General features: G+C 48.8%; 8 protein-coding genes across 8 annotated transcripts, besides 1 other annotated feature; 4 read left to right on the top strand and 4 right to left on the bottom strand.

The window, feature by feature from the left end:
- Positions 1 to 22334: part of a sequence feature (contig 1.88 1..183820(1)) that runs on past both edges of the window.
- ANIA_05111 (putative zinc knuckle domain protein (Byr3)) lies at positions 1963 to 3907 on the top strand. Its single transcript, XM_050612189.1, has 7 exons — positions 1963 to 2082; positions 2369 to 2388; positions 2454 to 2488; positions 2543 to 2556; positions 2622 to 2636; positions 2702 to 2989; positions 3064 to 3907. Exons 1-7 carry the CDS (start codon positions 2052 to 2054, stop codon positions 3174 to 3176), a joined length of 516 nt encoding a protein of 171 aa, XP_050468135.1. The 5' UTR covers positions 1963 to 2051; the 3' UTR covers positions 3177 to 3907.
- ANIA_05110 (YdiU domain protein) lies at positions 3090 to 6131 on the bottom strand. The gene is made up of 6 exons (XM_657622.2): positions 5603 to 6131; positions 5532 to 5533; positions 5270 to 5444; positions 5200 to 5227; positions 4082 to 5066; positions 3090 to 3979 (listed from the first exon to the last, which is right to left on the bottom strand). Exons 1-6 carry the CDS (start codon positions 6021 to 6023, stop codon positions 3779 to 3781), a joined length of 1812 nt encoding a protein of 603 aa, XP_662714.2. The 5' UTR covers positions 6024 to 6131; the 3' UTR covers positions 3090 to 3778.
- Positions 6728 to 7723, top strand: ANIA_05109 (aldo/keto reductase; the record flags this gene model as incomplete). The annotated part of the gene is made up of 3 exons (XM_657621.1): positions 6728 to 6784; positions 6835 to 7115; positions 7177 to 7723. 3 exons carry the CDS (start codon positions 6728 to 6730, stop codon positions 7721 to 7723), a joined length of 885 nt encoding a protein of 294 aa, XP_662713.1.
- ANIA_05108 (uncharacterized protein) lies at positions 8840 to 11567 on the top strand (the record flags this gene model as incomplete). Its single annotated transcript, XM_657620.2, has 1 exon — positions 8840 to 11567. The coding sequence occupies one exon, from the start codon at positions 8840 to 8842 to the stop codon at positions 11267 to 11269; it is 2430 nt and encodes an 809-aa protein (XP_662712.1). The 3' UTR covers positions 11270 to 11567.
- Positions 11768 to 14293, bottom strand: ANIA_05107 (uncharacterized protein; the record flags this gene model as incomplete). The annotated part of the gene is made up of 2 exons (XM_050612188.1): positions 14055 to 14293; positions 11768 to 13992 (listed from the first exon to the last, which is right to left on the bottom strand). The coding sequence occupies exons 1-2, from the start codon at positions 14065 to 14067 to the stop codon at positions 11768 to 11770; spliced, it is 2238 nt and encodes a 745-aa protein (XP_050468134.1). The 5' UTR covers positions 14068 to 14293.
- On the top strand, positions 15031 to 15615 carry ANIA_05106 (Rab family GTPase rabT; the record flags this gene model as incomplete). The annotated part of the gene is made up of 1 exon (XM_657618.2): positions 15031 to 15615. The coding sequence occupies one exon, from the start codon at positions 15031 to 15033 to the stop codon at positions 15556 to 15558; it is 528 nt and encodes a 175-aa protein (XP_662710.1). The 3' UTR covers positions 15559 to 15615.
- Positions 15641 to 18324, bottom strand: pmt2 (dolichyl-phosphate-mannose-protein mannosyltransferase pmtA; the record flags this gene model as incomplete). Its single annotated transcript, XM_657617.2, has 5 exons — positions 15641 to 16504; positions 16558 to 17317; positions 17374 to 17926; positions 17983 to 18113; positions 18190 to 18324. 5 exons carry the CDS (start codon positions 18322 to 18324, stop codon positions 15861 to 15863), a joined length of 2223 nt encoding a protein of 740 aa, XP_662709.1. The 3' UTR covers positions 15641 to 15860.
- Positions 18861 to 21824, bottom strand: ANIA_05104 (putative MFS monosaccharide transporter). Its single transcript, XM_050612187.1, has 6 exons — positions 21251 to 21824; positions 21119 to 21196; positions 20767 to 21055; positions 20507 to 20700; positions 19724 to 20436; positions 18861 to 19676 (listed from the first exon to the last, which is right to left on the bottom strand). Exons 1-6 carry the CDS (start codon positions 21307 to 21309, stop codon positions 19279 to 19281), a joined length of 1731 nt encoding a protein of 576 aa, XP_050468133.1. The 5' UTR covers positions 21310 to 21824; the 3' UTR covers positions 18861 to 19278.

The raw sequence follows: 22334 nt of genomic DNA, 5'->3' as shown, positions 1-22334 counted from the left end.
GAGAGGCCGAACACTTGTAAAGCAGTCCTTGGTTTTGAGGGCCCTGAGTCGCGATCCTCGTCCTCCCCGACTGCACTCACTGCAACTTGCGGTCCCGAGAAGAACTGTGTAGAAGTTGCTGTAGGGTTTTACGATGGCGTACTCAGCATATACAAATTGGATATGATGAGTCTGCGATTGAGTATGCGATTCTCTGGCACTAGATGCATTCAAGGTGCCATAACAGCCATGGCCGCTTCATACCCATACCTCATGGTCGTTTCAAAGCACATGATGCTGTCGCTATATAAATTACCGCTCGAAACCCATGCTTCGAGCTGGGAAGACGAGACGCATCTTATTGCCTCCTTAAAGGCGGGTAGCATACTCGCGCCAATGTCGCTTTCTGTTCGCCTTGCGGGATCAGATATAATCGCCTCAATAGTCTACAGTTTCCTCCACATTGGCTGCGGCTGGTCCCTAGGTATCCAGGAGTTGCACTTTAATGACAATGGCCAGCAGGTTAAATCACGACTCACCACAACCGTGGATACGCAGTATGGCGTGAGTTTACATCGCTTGTCTGGCTCAACACAAAGACAAATTTCTGGCCCGGCTATGCCTACTATATTGCATAAAGATCCACCAACCTCAATTTCTTACTCCCACCCATATCTCTTGACGTCGCATGCGGATAATACACTAACCGTATTTCTTGTTGTGTCGACTTCAAGCAATTTATTTGTCAGGGGGGGACAGAGGCTATGGGGCCACACCTCGTCTGTTTCGGCCGTGCAAATAAGCGACCGAGGAAAAGCCGTTTCCGTGAGTGCGCACGGAGATGAAGTCCGGATATGGGAGCTTGAATCCTTGGTGTCATCCTTTGGCAGTCAAAGAGTCTTCCGCGGCGACAATAGCATTAAAATCAAACCCGAAAATCAACAGCGCCCACGGGACCCCAAGGGCTTAGGGTTACTCCATGGAGTGCCTCACCGTGATCAAGGCCGGGCAGACTCGCCGCCTGCAAAAATGCCGCATAAAAAGATTCAAGCGCGAGATTGCGTTGGATTTGATGATGAACGACTGCTCCTGCTTCGAGAGAGAGAACATGGGTCACAACTTCTCGAACTCTACGACTTCAGATGACCCCTTTCCCACAACACGTGCTAAGAGAAGGCTGGGCCTTGTTGAACTTTTACATTTTATAAAATTGTCTAGATACCACTCCATAGTAACGCCAGTCTGTCTTTACCAATCATTTGGATTATTTTATCGAACAATGACTGAACCAGAAGGTCGACGGATCTTGGATGGCCTGGGGACCTTGGGACGGTCGGTTAGAAAACCCTCACGGCTTCGCATCGAACGCCCACTAATAAATCTGTTTCTGTTTCTGACTGAAGCCTCCCTTCAACCTCGCTGATATTTGTGGAATCTGGCTCTTTGGTTCTTGGTTACGGGACAAATGTCCGTCGCTATGCGTGCCGTCACTAGCTGATCAACTATACCACTATGCCAACGCCAGAAATCATCAGAAACCAAAGCTCGCGTCGGCTGACACCGCTCTTCTACAGGTAGCAGCATTCGAACCATGCCCAAAACCTCTTAATACGCCAGTTCGAGCAACTAAACCTTACACTTAGGTAATTCCTGAGATAATATACATGCTGGCATCCATTTACTTGTTTGCTCTTGGTAAAGCGGCGTTAACGGCGTTGGCCTTCCGAGTTCCGTGCGAGGAAGCGACAAAGCCTGAGAAAAGGAAAGAGTGATGAAGATGAGAACGAAACCGCTGGGACCGGAGAAATAAAGACTCGGTCTCTTTTGATGTGATAGTTGTTAGAGCCTGGAGGCCAAGGCGTTATTCTCTTGAGGAACTCAGGAACGGGGCTGCGCCTAGAAAGCCCCCCGCACCGAGTCGATTATCTCCCCGTTTATCTGCAGTCAAAGATTCTTTCCGCCCCTGCAAATCTCTAAATTTCTGCTTGAATTTTTTGCCCCTCCAACAAACTCGCTCTCTCATTCATAAAAACGTCTTTCTTCAATTTCAAATCCTTATACCAATTTTCAAAATGAGCTTTGGAGGTCGTGTTTGCTTTAACTGTGAGTTCCGATGAAAAATTTGATAGGCGACATGCCATTGGCACCCAAGTCTATCCCGCTGCATTTTTTTTTCCCACACAGGATGTTCAGATCCCGGCTGTTGGGGAGGACAGAAAGAGAACTAGTGGCCTTACATGTCTGATCTGTTCCTCCCCTCCCAAATGCTTCAGTTTTCTGCCTGCGTCAGAAACGTACATGTCTGTTGCAAGCCTGGGGGCTTGATCTCAATACCCGCCCTTGAATCACCATAGAAAAGACCATGGACTGACATTCTATCAAATAATAGGCGGCGAGGCCACACATCAGGTAAATACAGTCTTGACCGGAGTCGACTTCTGTGATTGCGTGAATCTCACAATGTCAATTAATAGGCCCGCGACTGCCCCAAGAAAGGAACTCCTACCTGGTATGCTCGCTATTCAGCCGCCTAAGCGCCCACTTGCTAATATCCTGTTTTTAGCTACAACTGCGGTGGTATGACACATCTGTTTCCCATTTCTATACCAAGTCTTTTCCTAACCTAGTTCTCGATCGCTTAGGACAAGGACATGTCAGTAAGTGTACCGGGTACAACCCTTCCATTTGTGTCTGACAGAGGTTAATTATTTGCTCAATCTAGGCCGTGAATGCACTGTAGCTCCCAAGGAGAAGTCCTGCTATCGTTGCGGTGCTGTCGGTCACATCTCTCGCGAATGCCCCCAAGCCGGCGAGAACGAGCGCCCCGCTGGCGGCCAGGAATGCTATAAGTGTGGACGCGTCGGCCACATTGCCAGGAACTGCTCTCAGGGTGGCAGTTACGGTGGTGGCTTTGGAGGCGGCTACGGTGGTCGTCAGCAGACCTGCTACTCCTGCGGTGGTTTCGGCCACATGGCCCGTGACTGTACTCAAGGCCAGAAGTGCTACAACTGTAAGCTGCTCTGCCAACTTCTTGCTTTTTGTCCTTTCGTTTCCATGCTTCGGATTCTGACATTGTTATTACAGGTGGCGAGACAGGTCACGTTTCGCGCGATTGTCCCACAGAGGCCAAGGGTGAGCGGGTTTGCTACCAGTGCAAGCAGCCGGGCCACATTCAAAGCGCGTGCCCTAACAACTAATTGATAAATGGATAACTCATCATTATTCGTCACGCCTCAAATTGTGCAGTGAACCAGTGTACGGGGATACTCATCCAACCGTCCTCTTCATGACGATTTGCTTTATTTGCTCAGCCCCCCCGGCCAGGTCATAAACCTTGGCCTTACGAACCTGGTTCCGAAATGACTTAAACCCGTCGGTTAACCACGATATCTATTCAAGAGATATCCCTGTACTATTGAGTCATACCTTTTACGACTTTCCTGCCTTGCGTGTCTCTCGAGCCACTGGAGAGGTAATCGATTTTCAATACAGTGGGGATAATAGTCTCTCGGTTGCGGATGGATGGACTGATGGGATGAATGCTCTTATGTATTGCGGAAGACTTAGGGAACAAAAATATGAACGAAAACGAGAAAGGGAGAGTAAATGAAGCTGAGTGGATTTGTGCGCGATGTATAGCTTTTGAGAAGGAACCAATATCTCACACTAAGGCTTTCCTTCTTTCTCATTCGTACTAGTCGAGACTCGAGTGTAGTATGACTAGCTTGTGCTCGATTGCGTAAACCCAACTGATCATGGGGTTACTACATAAGCAACTCAAGTGACTTTAATTTATACTCTATGAGCTGCAGCTACACATCATAGCTCTTTGGAATCTTGGTACGTCTCCACAGAAACGTTCCTCCTCTTCCCTATTCAAGCCCCATTCCTCATTAAATGGGTTGAGCGCCATATTCATCACCCTTCCGAGAATATCTCTGTCTCCACGGCGTTCAACGCGCTCAATCACTTCCTCGAGAATCCAACCGCGGGGAACAAACTAAACAACGCAGCAATCAGTTACGCTGTTGAGAAATGCTGAAAGCAAAGCAAAAGTAAAAAGGGGAAGGAAGAAGAAAGAAGAAAGCATGGCATTACACACCTTCGGATTAACCTTTTTCATAGCTTCCTGGCGTTTGATGTCGGCGTCGGCTTCAGTGCCCCAATCTTCGAGCACACGCTGGCGCCACCTGTCCAGCCATTTGGCAATGCGCTCTCGCGCGGAGTCCTCCGTGTATCCTATACCGCCATGGCCTTCAATGTGGAAGAATATGTGCGCTATATCCTTCCTTCCTGCTTCTGTTTCGAGATCAACGATAGGAACGCTAGACAGGCGCCGAAAGAAGTGGTTGAAGTCTAGCTCTAACGCTTCTAAAGTGTCTAGAAGCTCGGAATATAGTTCCTGGAAGTCTGACTCCTTCTGAGTCCGTAGGCCGAGTCGCTTGCTCATTAGGCATTTGTACTGATTAAGGAAGACAGTTCTGTACTCGTCGCCAGTACGCTCGATGATGGTTTCTGCTCGCTTGATAAGGGCTGGCGCAGCATCTTCTGTTACTCCTTGCTTCACAAAATTTTCGTCGTCAACCTGGGGCCCGGCGCCGATAAGTTCTCCAAGGCATTCGCCCAGCCTGACTAAGTTCCACCAGATGACCGATGGCTGGTTCTTGTAGGAGTATCTCAGCATGTGGTCGTCGTGATTAGGGGTGTACTGTGGATCGAAGTTATCCATAAAAGCAAAGGGCCCGTAATCGAGTGAAAGTCCATAGACTGATGTGTTGTCTGTGTTAAGGACTCCGTTCATGAAGCCATATGCCTGCCATGCGGCCACGGTTTTTGCATTGCGACGGGCAATCTCCCGATAAAGCCTAGCAAATCGGTTCTCTTCCACACCATGGTGGTCCTGAATTTTGTCCCCAAGAAGACCCCTGGGAGGATCTTCGACTGAGTCAGCCTGCTGGTCCTTACCTACTGATACTGCGCCTGGTAGTGATTCCCATCCATTAAACACATCTTCGGCAACGTACGTTGCTAACTTCCTGACCATGTTCCGGTCACCGCGCGAGTGTGGTAGGTCGAATGTCCCGAATCTAAGCCAAGATTCAGCAAACCTACAAACTATAGCGCCAGGCTCGATGCGTTCGCGCAGAACCCTTGCCTTGGGCAAGAGCGTTAGCGACAAAGCTCTGGTGGTGGGGATCCCGAGCGCGTTCAGAGCTGTACATGCACGTGTTACTTATTGCAACTACATCTAGAAGTAATTGTACCATACCTTCTGACACAATGTATTCACGAATGCTAGACCGTAGCACAGCCTTCCCGTCTGCGAAACGGGAGTACGGCGTCCTTCCAGCACCCTTGAGCTGGACTTCGTAGCGGACATTCGTGCTTGGGTTGGTGCTCTCAAAGAGGCTGATCGCGCGCTGCTGATGTTCAGCTTCTGTTCCTTCGTGTCTGAAGGCTAAAACCTACACCGTCTCCGAGTTGACCAGCCCATGCACCGCTGTCTTGTGTCAATATATTGCTTTCTTTGAGTGGCAAGAACGAAGACATACAACTGCCATCCTGAAGAGAAGTTAGTGGACTAGCCCTGTTAGATACACTTAGCTTGTCCGGGTTAGCATACCTCCATAGCATTGCGCCCAAGGATAAACGCCTCCATTCTCTTCGTCCCAGTAAAACTCATTTCCCGCAACTACTGCCTTGAACTGCGCCGTGTTTTCTTCTCCAGGTTTCAGTCCGAGATCTTTCATCGCCCTGGGGCTGACTCCCAAAAGCTCGGGATCCTCGGTTGTTTCAGGGCGGACGAAGGTGAAAGCCGCACCTTTCACTGTCCGCGGGTAGAGTCTCTCCCTTTGCGCTTTGTGAGATGCTTCAGGCGTGTCAAAGGCTGGATCGGGGGGAAGTTTGGACGTGAACACATTTGATTTGGGGAGCTCCGCCAGTGAAAGACCAGCACCCATGTCTGCTTTGGAGAATTGGGAAGCCATTTTACCCAGACGGCTCCGGAGGATTTGCGACTGTGAGAATGCGGCACGAAAAGACATATAACCAAAAAATACTTAGAAGTAGCTAGAAAAGTGAGAGACACAGCAAACGCTCCCAGCTAGACAAAGTGCAGGCCGTTGATTACTGGTTGTAAGTCAGTCGCCTTCTACTCCGTTACTAATAAGTTTGAGTCGAGATGAGATGCCGCGCTCGGGTTAATAACATAACCAACCCCAAGAGTGACATCATATCAAGCTCAGTATGAACTCCTAGCTTCTACTAATGTTCGCATTGCAAGATATACAAGCGCTCTCAAGATACCAGCTAAGCGTAGACAGTTGTAAACCAGTCGCTCAGATCACAATTTTCAGGGAAAACCAAATAAACCTACGATAGACGCCCCAGGTAGAAATAAGCAGGTCGATAATACTGTGCCCCGCACTCCCTGCCGTACTATTTCCACAACTCTACCCTTTACGGAGTCTAAAGTCCAACCTGCAGTACTATGGCGACTAGGACTGAGGATTTCAGAACATGAAATGTCCGGTAATTGGGGATTGGACGGAACAGTGCCGCTCTCGCTCGCAATTGAGATCATCTCGCACAGTACTCCGTGATCCGGCCGGAGCCAAGCCCATCATTGTAGACATAAAAAGGTTGGGATGCCTCCACATCATTCACAGATCTGCGGTACAACCCGGAGCAGTATAGCCGAGGACTTCCAGGATCTTAGAGTCGTCATTGAGTGGTTCCTCGAAGCACTATGGTCCCAACGTCAATTCCCACTACCCAGTTGAAAGACGGAACTTCAATTCCTGTGGTAAGTAGACACAGTCCTCACTAGTACCCCTTTTACTAACTTGAACCCAGATTGGATATGGAACCGGCACTGCTTGGTTCAAAAAGAAAGGAGATACTAGCATCAATCGTGACTTGGTCGAATCGATCAAAACGGCCATCAGGTTAGGATATCATCACTTGGATAGTGCCGAGGTTTACGGCACTGAGCGGGAATTGGGCGTTGCGATTAAAGAGTGTGGTGTCCCGCGAGAGCAATTATTCGTGACAACCAAGGTGAACCAGAACATTGCGAATGTTCCCAAGGCTCTAGAAGACAGCCTAGAGAAGCTCCAGTTAAGCTATGTTGATCTGTACGTGTTACTCCTCTCATCGCTGTTCCATAAATTGACCATGAACCGTCGTTGTTTCCAGATACTTGATCCACCAGCCTTTCTTCGCCGAATCTCCAACTGAGCTTCAGGATGCATGGGCGGCTATGGAGAAAGTGAAGGAAGCAGGCAAAGCCCGAGCGATTGGAGTGTCCAACTTTCTAGAGAGCCACTTAGAAACGATTTTGGATTCAGCGAGGATCCCGCCAGCAATCAATCAGATCGAATATCACCCTTATCTGCAGCATGGCTCTCTCGTCCCATACCACGAGAGGAAGGGTATCGCGGTAGCCAGTTATGGGCCACTCACGCCGGTTACTCGAGCCAAAGGGGGTCCGTTGGATCCGTTGCTGTCGGAACTGGCTGGCAAGTATGGCGTTGGCGAAGGAGAGATTCTTCTGAGATGGTCCCTTTACCGTGGCGCCGTAGCCATCACTACCAGTGGAAAGGAATCTCGCCTAAGCACATACCTAAATGTTTTCAAATTCCAATTAACACATGAAGAAGTGCTCAAAATCTCCCGGATTGGCGATCAAAAGCATTATAGGGGCTTTTGGTCTGACAAATTCGCGGCCGATGATCGGTCATAGCCAGGAGATTTGTACGACACTGAACTTGTCATTTGAAAGACATTGGATGCATAGCTCAATCCCACACTTATGATTCAATCAGCGTTGCACAACATTCAATGAGTTGATGGCTGTCTTGTACCGAGCGATTTTTCACCTACTATTCCGTAAAGTGTAGAGCATCATTGCCGACAAGGAGCAGGATACGCGATCGAAGAGAAGTGGGCCGAAGCAGCCGCAACAGTTGGGACAGCCAAACAAGCAGAACCTTCTGTCCCTGTGACAGCGATAGGCATTCGGAACAGATGGTGGCACAGGCAGGAGTGCCTATTCAGCTTCTCGGGGTCGAACAAGGATGACCGCTACCTAAGGCGCTGCCAAGCCCTCCGCTTGACCTGAGTCCCTCGCTTTCCCGCTGTCCTTCTCTTACCTAGCCACACCCTCTGAGGGAGTCGCCATCTCTTCGTTGCATGTCTTCTTATTATCATTGCTTCCTTACTCTTTTCTCGGCCTTATATTTATGAGCATATTTTCGCATACGTACCCCGCCGGAGGAGGCTTCAGTTCCTCAATGGCCCCAGGCGTTCCCGAATAGCTTCTCACGATCTCACCACTATTCCCTGGCAGATAGTTGCCGATCGCATTTGCAAAGCAGCGCGCATTTTCGTATTTTACACCTGTCAGATACGTATCCTCATCTGCTGTATATATCGTGCTCGAGACTCGGAATTGCTTCAAGCAGGCTTACAACCCTTGTTACCCGCTTCGGAATCGGCTGCCTTTCTCCACGCCTGCTTGTTGCGATGAGATCCAACCTGCGATACAATCACCTGTTTGCTGATCCCGCAACTACTACAAAAGTACTATTCACTATAAAGCTTGAATGGGGGGAGGGGGGAAAGCGACTTGAATAAACGTTCTGCATCCTCTGTCTGCCTCAGCTCGCTGCGTTGATCGTTCTCCTTTATAGTTTGTGAAAACGACGATACGCAAATAAATTTAGCTCATTGCAGTTCTGAACAATCGGACTCGTTGATATATCAAAAAGCAGTCGCCATACAAATTGTTTCAGAGTCTCGGTGGAGTTCCTTGCTTTATACTTCGCCGCGGTGTTCGTCTGTCACCAGGAAGACGGCAATGTCGTCTCGCTCTATCGACGCCTCTGTAAGACCTTCAACATTCAAACCTGGAAAATCGACGCACATTGAACAAGACCTGGTTGATTGGCGGCTGAAGCGTCTTCGTGAAGACGTTCTCCCTATCTACCCCTTTCTCCTCACTGTGCCCACCGATGTGCCCTTTCGACTCGGTAGCCGCTTTGTCAACAATTGGGCAGTGAGTGATGCGGGACCATTCAATCCCGAGGAGCAGCAATTACAGTATATGACATTCTTAACCCACGACGAAAGCGATTCTCTATTGGTGGCTGTGGGTGATTGGTCTGACGCCTCAGGGAGCGTGATGGCTGATCAACGTTCACGGCCTCAGAGTGCCATTAGTACACCATCCAGCAACTCAGGCAAAAAGAAGATTAGCCTACATGATTATAGGCATAAGAGGAAGAACGGTACTTCGCCTTCACCCTTGAGTCAAGAAGCTCCTGGCCAACAGAGCGCCTTTACCCTTCATATCGCCAATCATAATCAGACTCCCAAACATATTCCCGCTAGTGACAACAACCGTCAAAGACCATCTAAGACGCATCCACCGTCAAACCTCGCCGCCCAAGTGCACAACGAACATGTAGACAGGAAGCGCCTGTCCGATCGGGACCATGATCGCCGCGGCCTACAAGCCAAAGACAGCGCGCCGGCAAAAAGACGGAAGCTATCACATGAGCCTCCGACGCCTCCTTCTAAAGCAGAAATCTCAAATGGGAACGGGCTGCCCGAGCTTCTGTCACCAACCCTACCTCCAACTTCGAGCACTCCGCGATTACCTCGACTTCTTTCTCCTACTTTGCCACCAGATCTTGAAAGGGAACTGGCTAGGCTCGGCGATGAGCCTCTAGCGTCGGACTCTCAACCGGAGCCCACTGTGACTAGCGACACTGTTAGGTTGAAAGCATGGAAGGGAAAGTCGTACGCGCGCGGCATCTCACATTTGGAATCAACAAGTGCGACTACTAACCCGAATCTCTCGGGCAAGTCACCACGCTTAGTGTCTGAAAAGACCGCAACAAAAGATACAGACAAAACAAGCCTCAGTTCTCACACAGTTGCAAGTGCCGATTCAAAAGGCCAAGTGAGTTGTAGACTATCACAGCAATTGAGTACCAAACCCGTCCAACTCTTCTCGTCGGGACCTCGACTAGTTGTGAAGTTGAAATATGGAAGGTCAAATAGAAAGCGCGTTGAAGCCCTCCTCAAATTCACTGGTAAGAGGAAGCTTTCCCGTCAAAGCTCGCCCTTGCCCGATGCAGCCGAGCGTGGACTGGCTCATTCTATGAGATCTGATCAGCCAAGGATTTTGGTATCTAGTCAGGCCAGCAAGTCTGTTCAATCAACTGCCAAGTCGAAAACTGCGGCGGGCAACCAGGCAAATTCGTCCCTAAAAGACCACCCGAAAGAGCCCCGGTTAGGCGCTGAGAAACCGCAAACCCCGGGGGTGAATCAAACACAACAGGAGAAAGCAGGGCCAGTGACGATATCGCCGGGGAAAGAGCCTAAGTATTCAACCCGACAGGAACTGCTTAGCATTGATGGGAAAGGGCATTCTCATCCAGCTTATCGAAAACCGCCCGCGGATTACTCTCTTTCAAGCACGACTACGCTTTCACCATCTCAACCAAATAGCGCTGATAGAAATGGTGAGCGCCGGGCTTGGAAGGAAGAGTATCAGAAATATGGAAATCTGGGCCGGGAATTGAAACATGCCGCTGATCGACACACAGCCAAAGACAAAGTCACAAGTAACGATGAAAAGCTTGCTGCAGCTACTGCAATTGAGGCCATCATCTGTTTCGTACTTGCTTTCATTGCGGAGGACCAGTCCAAGGCAATTTCGCGTCAAATCGGCGATTCCTCGACTTGGTTATCTATCATCGCTTATTGGCGGGTTGTCAAAAAAAATAGCATTCCATATCCACCACTTCACAGCCTCTGTCTCATTCTCGGTGCTGTCTCTTACGATGCCATCCATGCTCTCGACTTAGAACGCCTGGCTGTCACACCTGTGCCAGGCGAGCACACTCCGGTTCCCACGCCGGCAAGTGACGGACAACCCGTTAACTCGGAGGAGAGTAAACGAAGCTTGAAAGATTTTCTAGAGCTGAAAAATAGACTCCCAGAGTGTTATAGAGAGTCTCAAAAGTTGTGGTCTGATGGCTTTCGCGGCCTCTCAGAAGACATCCTCGCCCGCGAATTCCCAGAAACTTGGTCGAAGCGCGCTAGGACTTACTCCGAACAGGGAAAAAAGCGGTTGAAACCCGGGGAATATTCCGGTGAGATATATTTGCCGCTTGGGAAAGCCAGCACACCTCTTGAAATAGTCCGATTCAGCTGCGCTCTTCTGAGAGAATGGTGCTCGAAGGAAAAAATCAACTGGCGGAGCAAGCTCGATTTATAGCCGCTTGCTTCCACCTCATGATGAAATGCTTTGCATGATATCATTAGTTCGATGGGAACGCCGCCCTCTCTTTTCTCTACAAACTATTGACACGAGGTTGGCGTTTTCTGCTGCCGTGCTTTACGCTGGCGTCCGGAGTAAATTGAGACTCATATGAATGGTTACAGGCGACAAGATATGATTTATTCATATCTCCGTTCATTTTCTTTTGCTCCGAGTTGTTGCCATTTTCCTTTGATACCACGGGTTCACAGATTTGCTTCATATTTCATCTCTTGTCCATAGCGATTGAGCGTATCCTAATATTATCTTATTTTCAACAGTTCAGTACAATCCTATTCGTAAACACCGGTGATTGACGAGAACGCTGGAAGGAGAGAGGCTTGGTGGTACTCAACATGAGGGCTAAACACATAGCTGCTTGTAAACACGGTAAAGATGGCCATGTACTTCGTATCATTCAACAAGTACAGCATCAGAAACCAGAGAACATTAGGACTACACGGAATAACGAACTTCGGGATTCGGTTCCTGACCGAATAACCAACCAGCCTCACGACAGTATCTTGCTTCTCTGCCGTAGGCTCCCACTTCACTACTCCAGCAGATTATGGATGCATCCACGATATCTGCGACCACCCCTTCAATCGCTCCCAGAACGCTCCAGCCGATTGCTCCAGCAATCAAACCGACGATATAAGCGTATATGCTGCCGCGTATCACTCCATGGTCCGTCGGCACTCTAAAGCTCCTAGCAGTACTAACCCATCCTCCGAATCCAAGGGCAATAGACATCATAAGGCGGACAGCGTGAAGTATCAGTTTTGATAGCTTATATGGAAGAAGATGGGAATGATTTATGCCAGACCGAGAGAACGATTTCGGGTGTAATGACGAGGTCGCTACCGACGGTGAGAGATTCGTCATCTGAATGAGGCCACGCGCAGAAAGGGAGAGAGGCTGAGAATGAATTGCAGCATAAGTGAGTGTAAGAGGGTCCGTAAGAGCGGTGATCGGAGTGGGAACAAAAGCATAAGCAACTAAACTCAAGATTGAGGCAACTCGTCTGGGGAGTATCAAGAAGGGCATCCGAATGAGCAACGCTGTAAGTCGAGATAAGCAAATCGTACCAAACAATGCCGTCAATGAGTGGACTGTGGCCGCCTGGACTATCTGCTTGGAAGTTGGGGCTGGATTTGCAAGCCGGTGGAAATACCATTGGCTTACTGTTGCTGCAGTAACTGCTCGCTGAATCCCTGCGATGACACCAAGAGACCACAGATAAACAAGAACGAAGAAAACCCCCAGCCACCAGCTGCTGACGTTGATAATGAATGAATTCGGCTTGGCCACATGGCCCCCAAGGAAAACCCGAGTAAACATTAGCATCCATACCCATGTCCAAGAGAGGATGAGAACGAGATTTCCGAGGCCAAGAAGTAAAAGCTCTGCATTTGCGGCCAGGATCCGACACGCAAATTCGAGGATACCAATTGCCTTTCCTATAGCATGGCGGCTCCGTATAACGTTATAGACCCAAGCGGTACCCATAATGAACGGGACGAACGATCCAAATCGCATAACTTTGTCTTGAACAGTTGCGGTATCCCGGAAGCTTGAAACGAAAGCGTATAAGGAAAATGAATAAAGGATGACGGGGACAATGAATATTATTGCGTAAACCAAGAGGCGAACGTATGACCGTAGAAGGGCAAGCCATATTAAGGAAATGAAAACCGAGACCAAGGTATAAATGCCGAGACGGTAGAACGAGCCATGAACCGTCAAATATATCGTATCGCCCCAAGTGGTCTTGTCACCGGGAGGCGGAGAGGTGTGGAGGTACACAAGGAACGCTGTAGCGAAGAGGCAGGCCAAGGATATCATGAATAGGTGGGCCCAGAAAACATCGTGGCTCGAAGAATCGAACCTCCCAAGATGAGCGGACGATTGACGGGTGATAGCAGCATTTGATTGCTGCAGCTCCTCTAATAGCGGTTGCTCACTTTCCTCATGAGGCGTAGGTAATGAATTAATCCCAAGGTTACTCATTTGAGGTTGTTCTCGAAATTGCTGCACCGATGGTGGTTTATTGTCCTCAATTTCCGATGGGTCATCATCGTCCAAATGATAGCAAGACTTCAGAGTGTCTTCAAGGCGAACATCGACCAACTTACCCTTCGTCCCATTGCCGCTATCACGAAGAACTTCTTCGCCATCAGCTGCCTCAGCCACTGTGTCCCGAATCTTCCACTTGTCAAATTTGCCAGCCTGCCATGAGCCCTCCGCTTCTCTCTCGGGCCATTCTTCTGATTTGTTTGGAGCCTTTTGATGGCTGGCATCCAGAGAGTGGTTGCTATCCTCTCCAGTCTCTGAATCTTTCAGGTGGCTGCTCCCAAAATGCCGCCTTGACTTTTGAAGGGCATAGAAATCTGCTATTTCCCGCTCATGTTCGGCCTCTTCATCCTCTTCATGAAAGTCCTCAGTGGCGCTGTGAAAAAGTGGCGCTTGTTGTGCTAAATACCGCGATCCGAAAGCAAAGTTGGAGAATTGGGAAGCCCCGGGCTGATATGGGTCGACCGATTTTCTATTCAAAAAAGAACGAGAGGAAATATAGCGGGAGTTTCCGGGTTGCTTTGTTATGCGATCCCAATCCTTCCTATCTCTGTCATCAGAGCGAGAGACCATGCGAGACTGCGACTGGGCGAGAAAGCGTGAGGCATCTACGTGCTTGGCGTGAGCTACGTCGCACTGACATTCGAAAGAGCTAAACTGAGTGACTTACATTCAGAGAACATCCTATATTCCACTAGGAAGAAATAAGGCTGTGCTTTCAGGTCTCAGGCTCTCGGATTAATAGCTTATCGCTGCTTAAGATGGAACGGTGAGCAACTATGAATATTGGATAAGATGTCTAAGAATGCAGTGCTACAACGGAGACGCACTTGAAAAGACTTTTTGAAGAATTTCTAGCCAAGTAGATGGTAAGCTATAGGTGTGAGGGAGCATAGGCCAGGTATAAAGGATTGGGCACGTAGCTGGAGTGTGGTTCACTGTTGAAGGCAGCGGCGTCATAAGACAAGATCATGATGATAGCTGACTCATCACTGAAGGTCGAATCGAGCTCTAGCTTTGCGCATCATCTATGGGTGTATCTAGACCTGAAAATCCCCTTCAAAACGCAAACTAATGCTCCTGCTTTCTAGTATCCTGATCAGCTTGGTTCTGACTGATATTCCGGAATCAGCGACTCGTACGCCTTTATTTGTGGCTTTCCAGCAACAGCCCCAGATGAGCTCTATGGTGGTTTAGGTTGGCCTAATTCAATCCTTCGAAAAACATCCTCCCCGCAACAACACTAAACACTCCACGGTACCCATGTCACAGCCATGGGATTATATCGCTAAACTTGTCTGTATCGGTGATTCTGGAACCGGGAAATCCAGCGTATGTTCGGCCGATAACTTCTACTGAAACTGTCAACTAACCCTTCCATCACGCCTTTGTAGCTGACCATCCGGCTATGCGAGGGTCGGTTTTCTTCTACACACGATGTCACAATTGGCGTCGAGTTTGGATCCCGCATTGTCCCAGTTGGGCCGCCCGCGTCAAGGGATCTGGAGGCAGATCCCCAGATTCACCTTCGCACCGGCGACTCTCTTGATCAAGAGACTCTCTCAACTCGTCAAGACGCCTCTAACGCGCCTGCTACTTTTGGACTGCCTAATCCTCCTCAAAGAAAGCAGGAAATCCAGAAGAAAATGAAGCTATCGCTCTGGGACACCGCTGGGCAAGAAACCTACAAATCCATAACCCGGTCCTACTTCCGGGGAGCCTCCGGTGCTCTCCTCGTATTCGATATTACTCGCCCGGCCACATTTGCTTCATGTACCCAGTGGCTTGAAGATTTACGCCAAATCGCTGAAGAAGGCATTGTTGTCATCCTGGTAGGGAACAAGAGTGATCTTGCGGGAGACGATGCGGATTCCAACCAGAGACGGGTCACTAGGCAAGAGGCAGAGGAATGGTGCCGCATGAACAATGTTGTGCGTTACCTTGAGACGAGCGCCAAGTCAGGCGAAGGAGTAGAACGTGCGTTCCTCGAAGTTGCCGAGCGCATATACCGGAACATCGAAATGGGCAAATACGACCTTAATGATCGCCGCAGTGGAGTAAAGAGCTTTGGTGCTACTGGCGGTGCGAACAACAGAATGCCCAAGACCGTGACGTTAGGGATGAATGATGCGATGCGCAAAGGTGGTAATGGTTTAGGCGGAGGTTGTTGCTAATTAAAGTTACTACCCCGGATCTTCACTTCAAGAATGGCGTATCTCCGTTTTAGGATAATCTCCGCTTCCTGATCCCGTTGTTCCTTAACCCCGCGAGCCGGAGCAATCCTTAATTATCTCGTTTGATACCGAAATATTGCTATAATCAGAGCAAAATACACATTGATCGATAAATAATACAGAAGCCTCTGCTTTGAATAAACTAAAGAAATAATGGAAGCAGATGAGTGAGAGGTCGAGAAAATAAAGGGACGTTGCACGCTAACTGTGACAACGGGAACTGTAACGCTCTATCACGGTTCTTAGTTAGCGATTCGCCAACCGCTCAACCAGTTCAAGTGACGCCACTGTTGGCTTGGACCTTCAATGCCGAACACAATCACCCTGAAGTAGACGAAAACCCCAGCGACCAAAGCATAGAGTAGCCCATACACCAAGAATCGAACCTTGGTGTTCAAAGTTTTGGTAAGCCAATCAACACAGAACCCGAATGTCAGGATAGCGTAGTATAGCGCGGGGTAATAGTGGTGGACATAGGTAACTCGCGCCATAGCGATGAAAGGCACATAATGCAGAAACCAACCGAGAACGGGGTACAAGCCGGCATAGTGAATGTGGTCAATATCTGCCTGGCTAAGCTCGTTGTAGCCGCGCTGCCATCGCACAAGGTACCACAAGGTCAGCAGTCCAAAGACAGCCAAACTCAAGGTACTACCCCAGTAGACAACAGGGTTTCCAAGTAGATAGTATTTGACGACTTTTTCGTCCCAAGAGCACATGCGTAGACCGACATTAAGAATGGGCCATTGCCAAGGTTTCGACGCAAGATCGTCCTGCTTGTCAGGATCAGGCACCAAAGCATTGTTCGACGTCATCATCGCAACGTTCAAATGTACAAAGTCTTTGAAGAAAGGAGACTTGTACGATCCAGGATCACCGGGGGGAACTGCAAATTATGTCAGTATAGCTCAAATTATAACAGACTGCGCGGTGTCATACGTCGGTCGTTGGTATGGGTTTCAATATTCCAGTGCGTATAAACGTCACGGGGTTTGTTTTCCTTCACACAAGTTGTTTCAATTTGCTTGAAACCCCACTGAGGAAGATTAGTGTTCCCGGCGCGTAGATAACAACCCAAAACCGCATGTCGCAAACGGAACGCAGTTGTCAGAGTTCTGATCCTACTCCTGTCTCTTGAAGCAACATCATCGACAACCTCAACCTTCCAATGGTCCTTATCATCTCCAATAGTCAAATTGCCATAGCAGGAAACTTCATGGTGGTTCTTGGTTATTGGTGCGGGGATGTTGTGGGAATGAAGGTTACGGCCTGTCTGGCCGTGGATCAGACGAATGACATCACCGTCACCGACAAACCTAAGAGGTGCCTCTGCATCGTACTGGGGCTCCTTGCGATTAGGATAGATAAACCAGTCGTTGTTCGCGTCCTTGTGGTGATAGCAAGTAACCTGTTGCTGGGACGAACCTTCAGGATACGTCTGGACATGAGAATGAAGTAGCCCGCCGCCGTAACCCATATTCTTCAAAGTGACCCTTGAGCCGAATGCAATTTCCAGCGGGCTGTCTTTGCCCACCTGGGTACCTTTGAGATTCGCTTGAAACAACGAGCTCATCTGCGCATCGCCTGGGCCACTGTTCTCTAAAATCAGGAAGTGGATGTAGAACGAAAAGATATATACCAGAGCTGGTATTAGAATCAAGCCCACCACGCGTACCGCAAAATGTTTAGCTAACGTTGCCTGTAATCATTATTAGCATCAGGCAGAGTCAAGGACTTTTCGAAAAGAGTGCGAACCTCAGACATCTTCAAATCACCAAATTTATTCCACAGGTCTTCAATGGTGTAGAGGCCAACAAGTGCAGTGCAGAAAAGGCCAACCCATTTGACACTACAAACGCAGCCAATACTCACGCCGGTCAGAAATAGCCAGGTGAACCACTCAATAGAGAAACTCGCATGCTGGAGACGATGAAATTTTGCCCAACAAAATGTGGTCGTGAATGTGAAGCAAAGGAGCATAGAGTCAAGCAATATGAATCTTGAAATAGTGGCATATGAATTCTCGAAAAGCACCATGAGGCTCACAAGCCAAACAGTACCTCTACGAAAACCAAGCTCGCGTGCCGTTAGGTAGGCAAGCGGAACGCACACCACGCCAAAGGCAGCGTTGAATAGGCGCATAAATGTGTAGTTAAGGTCTTCCGGGTATGTTTCGCCAGATTTGAACTCGAATGATCCGTTATAACCGGCAAGAAGGCCCGACAAGCCGACAAGCATTTTCCCCAACGGAGGGTGAACATCAAAGTAGAATTCGCGCTTCAGGTAATGTGATCCAAACTTTCCGAAGCTGGAAACATTGTAAGCTTGAGTAGGAATCCCATTCAAGGTATAGGTAGTTCATACTGCGCCTCGTCCCAGGTCACGATGTTTGAGCGGCCGATTCGGTACATACGCGTAAACATTGACAAAACTGTCAAAAGAATCGGTGCAATTAGAGGTTCCCAGTCTGCCAGAGCGGAGAGATAAGAATTGGGCTATATATGACATGAGTACATTAGCCACTAGGTAGATCAACAGGCGACCTTGGAGACCAAAAGAGGCCATACATACCCGCTGTTTGTGTTTCTTGTCGTCAGGTTCAATCAAGCCTGAAGTCCTAGCCTGTCCCTCAGTGCGAACATTCCTACGTCGCACATCGGGGGCAAAGCTCGCACCAGTGGTCGATGCAAAGCCAATTTCAGCCATGCTGGAAAACTCGCTGGACTCAAAAAGCAAGACGTAGAGAAAGATGAGAGATAATAGGAGAAGTGGCCGGTCTTCAGATGCAAGCAGGCAATGTAAAGATAGAAATGATCGAGGAAGAGAGAGCAAACATAAACGACTAATAGTACGGTACACTCATATCTGGCGGGCGACTGCGGAGCGTCCTTTGCAATGGAATAGGAGGTAAGCGCACGAAACAGGAATCTTCTTAGGAATTGAAGGGCTCGGAGTGAAACAGTAAGACAAGGATGTCAGTAGGCGGTAGTAGGGGTTTGAAAAGAGGGTTATATGCAGATGGTGGGCAGGCAAGACAACATTAAGGAATGAAGTTTGAAGTCGAAAATGGCGACCTGGCCAGAAGTGTATCTAACGCGGCAAAATACTTATTAATAGATATATGTTTGAGCGCCGAGGTGCCGCCGCCCCGCCGAGACCACTCAAAAGGGCGTATTTGGGTATGACTTCCAACAAAACACTCTGAAGGTCCAGAATTTCCCAGAGCTCCCTTCGATTATTTTTTTAGTGGAATTATTCATGCTACTTTCCAACATAATTAATTACCCTATATACGTTGTACGGATATATATATCAAGCCCCTCACCATCCGCGCGGCTCCACTATTGCCTATAGCACTGTAAATGCACAGACGGACACTGGGCCGGGACTTGTCCGGCACTCCGCGCCCGATAGCCGTTTGAAGATAATGTTCTACCCAATAAATAAGACTTCAAATTAGAGGGTAGCGGTAAAACGAACGGCTGCCGTTAGGCATCTATGAGGAGAAAGCGCTATCATCGAATTGCAAACCGAAAGACCCGAATAAGTGTGTAACGAGATCGAGATAGAAAAGACGGCGAGCGCCGAGAGAGTAGTGCATCTATAATGCAAAGGAGTCGAAGGAAATTGCAGTGAAGATACTTCAGCATCATCAACTCTTCACTGCTCGGCCTCTTCATCCTGCTCTAGCCTTCTATACTGGGTATCATGTGGACGGTTCGATGACCCCATATTGCGACTGACTATATTCGATATCCAACCGCCTAATCCCTCAGGTCGACTTCCATTATCATCCTGAGGACCAGTTTGGGGGCTTTTCCCGTTGTTTTCACCCGTGACGTTGGGAGGATTGATGTTTAAGCCGGGAATGGCACTATCTGCCCCATGCTGGCCATACTGCCGTCTAATGTCAAGAGACGGCACAGGTGAGCCAGTACTCATAAGAGAGCCACGCTCCCCTTGAGTAGCGGGTGTAGGCATGGCAGTGGTTGCATCGCCGAAGAGTACGTCCATATCCTCCAGACGAACTCCGCTTGTCTCAGGATAAAGAAACCATACTAGTCACGTCAGAAGAAAGCCCATTTGAACTGAAAGAGATACTCACCAACAACAAAGCTACATGCACAAAAAAATGCATGAACCAAATAAAGCCTCCATTTTATGGCAGCCTGAAGAACAGGCGTGACCTCCCCGACTAACCAATTGAAAGCCCAGTTGGTTGCCGTGCTGAGACTGGCACCCTTTGCACGAATGCTCAAGGGAAGAATTTCGGGAGGGTATAGCCATGGTATCGGACCCCATGAGGCACCAAAAGCAGCATTGTAAATCATGACAAATATAACGGTAAGGGTTGGCGTGGCTTCAATATCGATAAAAATGAAATAGGAAATTGCCGAAAGAGAAAGAACCATAGCCAAGGCACCGGAAAGAAGAATGGGACGCCTTCCCCAACCATCCACAAGATACCAAGGAGGAACCGTCGACGCCAAGTAAGTTAGACCATTTATTCCGGTCATGAGGATGGCATCACGGCCCGCCCAACCGGCGGACTCGAAGACAAGCGGCGCGTAGTATGAGATGACATTGATCCCGTTCAGTTGCGCGAGTGCTTGTGCGGACATTGCAATAAGGACACGTCTGTTGTACCTTTTGAACATATCAACGTAAGATCGTTCCCCTTCTTGACGTGTAATAAGCACGTTCATCTTGATTTCCCTGTACTCTCTTTGAGCCTCGGGATTGTGAAGATCTCCTTTACCATAGAGGTTTGCAATGACTACCATACCCTCTTCATCATGATCATTATCCAATAACCACCTACAATTAGGGTGAGCGTTAGAGCCAATTTCACGAATTGCGCGTTTTCGAGAATCAATAAAGGCCTTACCTCGGCGATTCGCAAATGATGAGACTTCCCAGGCCAAGTAAAAACCCCATGATACACTGCAAAAGCAGCGGGAGACGCCAGGAAAAGTCGCTGCGAATGAAACTGCAAAAGTAATCGACCCAAACACTAGCAGCATATCCGAAGATATTTCCCGTGAACTCAATACATGCCAATTTGCCTCTATTGTGAGGGGGCTGGTGATCAAAAATTAGCATCGTCCATAGTAGCCTTCTTGATTAGGGAGATGAGGGCAACTGTACCGATATCTCGGACTGATATACCGGGACAATAGTGGACAACGCTCCAACGCCCAGACCGGCGACTATACGGCCAAGCATCATCATAGGTAGCCCCGTCGCAAAGGTTTGGAAAGCGCCTCCTACGAAAAACACCATGGATCCATAAAGGATGGTTCTGCGGCGACCAATTAAGTCGCCAATTTTTCCAACGAGTAATGAGGAAATGAAGGCCCCAACTTCTAATATTGCGACGACAGTGCCAATTTCCGCTCGCGACGGTTGGTTGAAGTAATCCTTGAAGTACAAGCCTCTGTCTCCCTGTCAGTAAAGATAGTCTCAATTTGTACTTCAGCATGCATGCGGGAAGACGAACGTTATAATTCCCGACATCACACCCTGATCATAACCGAAAAGGAAGACACCTAATGACACGAATACACTCGTGAAGTAACTGTAGCTTATTAGTGGCCTAGTCTAGAAATACCAGGGTAGCAGGGTTCCTCACAGCAATGGCTTCCCAACTAAGCCATGCGTTTGAGTTGATTGCCGGCTGCCAGGTGACATTATGACAACGATAAAGCGTTCAATACCAGATATATTTCTGGGTGGTGGTTGTGGGATTTCTATTTTCTCAAGATCAAAGTCGCCAGCGGTTTGCTGCTCCTGGTAGTGCACACGTTTCGCTCGTTTCGTCCGTGCCCTCGATCCGGCTCGACCGGACCCCCCACGACCCAGGGAATTTATGAGGCGGATTCGGAGAGGATCCTCTGCATCAGCGATTTGTTCACCCAAATCTCCAGTATCGGTCCAAAGCGAGAAATCCGTCCCAACTGAGTGAGCTGAGGAGATAGAAGAGCGACGGCTGCCTTTCTCGCTTGCAGATTCTAAGGCTCCAGCGGGCAGATTCTGGGACTCGAATCGTAGAGGTCGCAGGGGTATGGTTGAGGAAGTACGCGGCGACGACGGCGACGACGACGTTGTTGGAGGAATGTTGGCGGTTGAGGGCTGATGTCAACAGCCCTGTCGTTGGTGGGGAATCAAAAAGGGCGGATGACTGGACGTCAAAGTTGGGGTATCGATAACCCTTGGTCACAAAAATCGTTTCCCGCCGTGAGAGTTTGGACCAAAGAATCACATTAAAAGAGCAGATGAACCAAGACGCCCTGTTGGCGGTCTTGTGATAGAGAAGTAACAAAAGGGAAACTTGAAAGTTGTCCTGCACTAGAAACAATCTACTGCAATTGGACGCAGGCGACAAATTGAAGCGGAGACTCGTGAACAATGTGGATTGCAACTTAACGAAGTGTGAACAAATAGGGAAAGCAATGATGGTGGTCTTTTGGGGTTTGCTCACGAGACGAGATGACCAGCAATGCAGGATGACGGTGGTTTCTCTCGAGGTTGGCTAGCTAGGTATCCAGCCAAAAGGAGACGGTCAGGCGGGAGGCACTAGCCAACAATGAAGATCTGACTCTTGATAGGCCTCTCACAGAGCGTTGAATATTACGGGGTAAACTAGTTGCGGCACTCCAGTCTCCCAGGTCGTCAGACACTCTGCTGTGGGTACTCGTAAATATGAGGCCGCCTAA

The sequence above is a fragment of the Aspergillus nidulans genome, chromosome V (assembly GCF_000011425.1).
Source record: "Aspergillus nidulans FGSC A4 chromosome V".
In the NCBI taxonomy this organism is placed as follows: Eukaryota; Fungi; Ascomycota; class Eurotiomycetes; order Eurotiales; family Aspergillaceae; genus Aspergillus; species Aspergillus nidulans.
The sequence above is the reverse complement of the archived record's forward strand: the minus strand, read 5'-3'. Positions and strand labels throughout refer to the sequence as shown.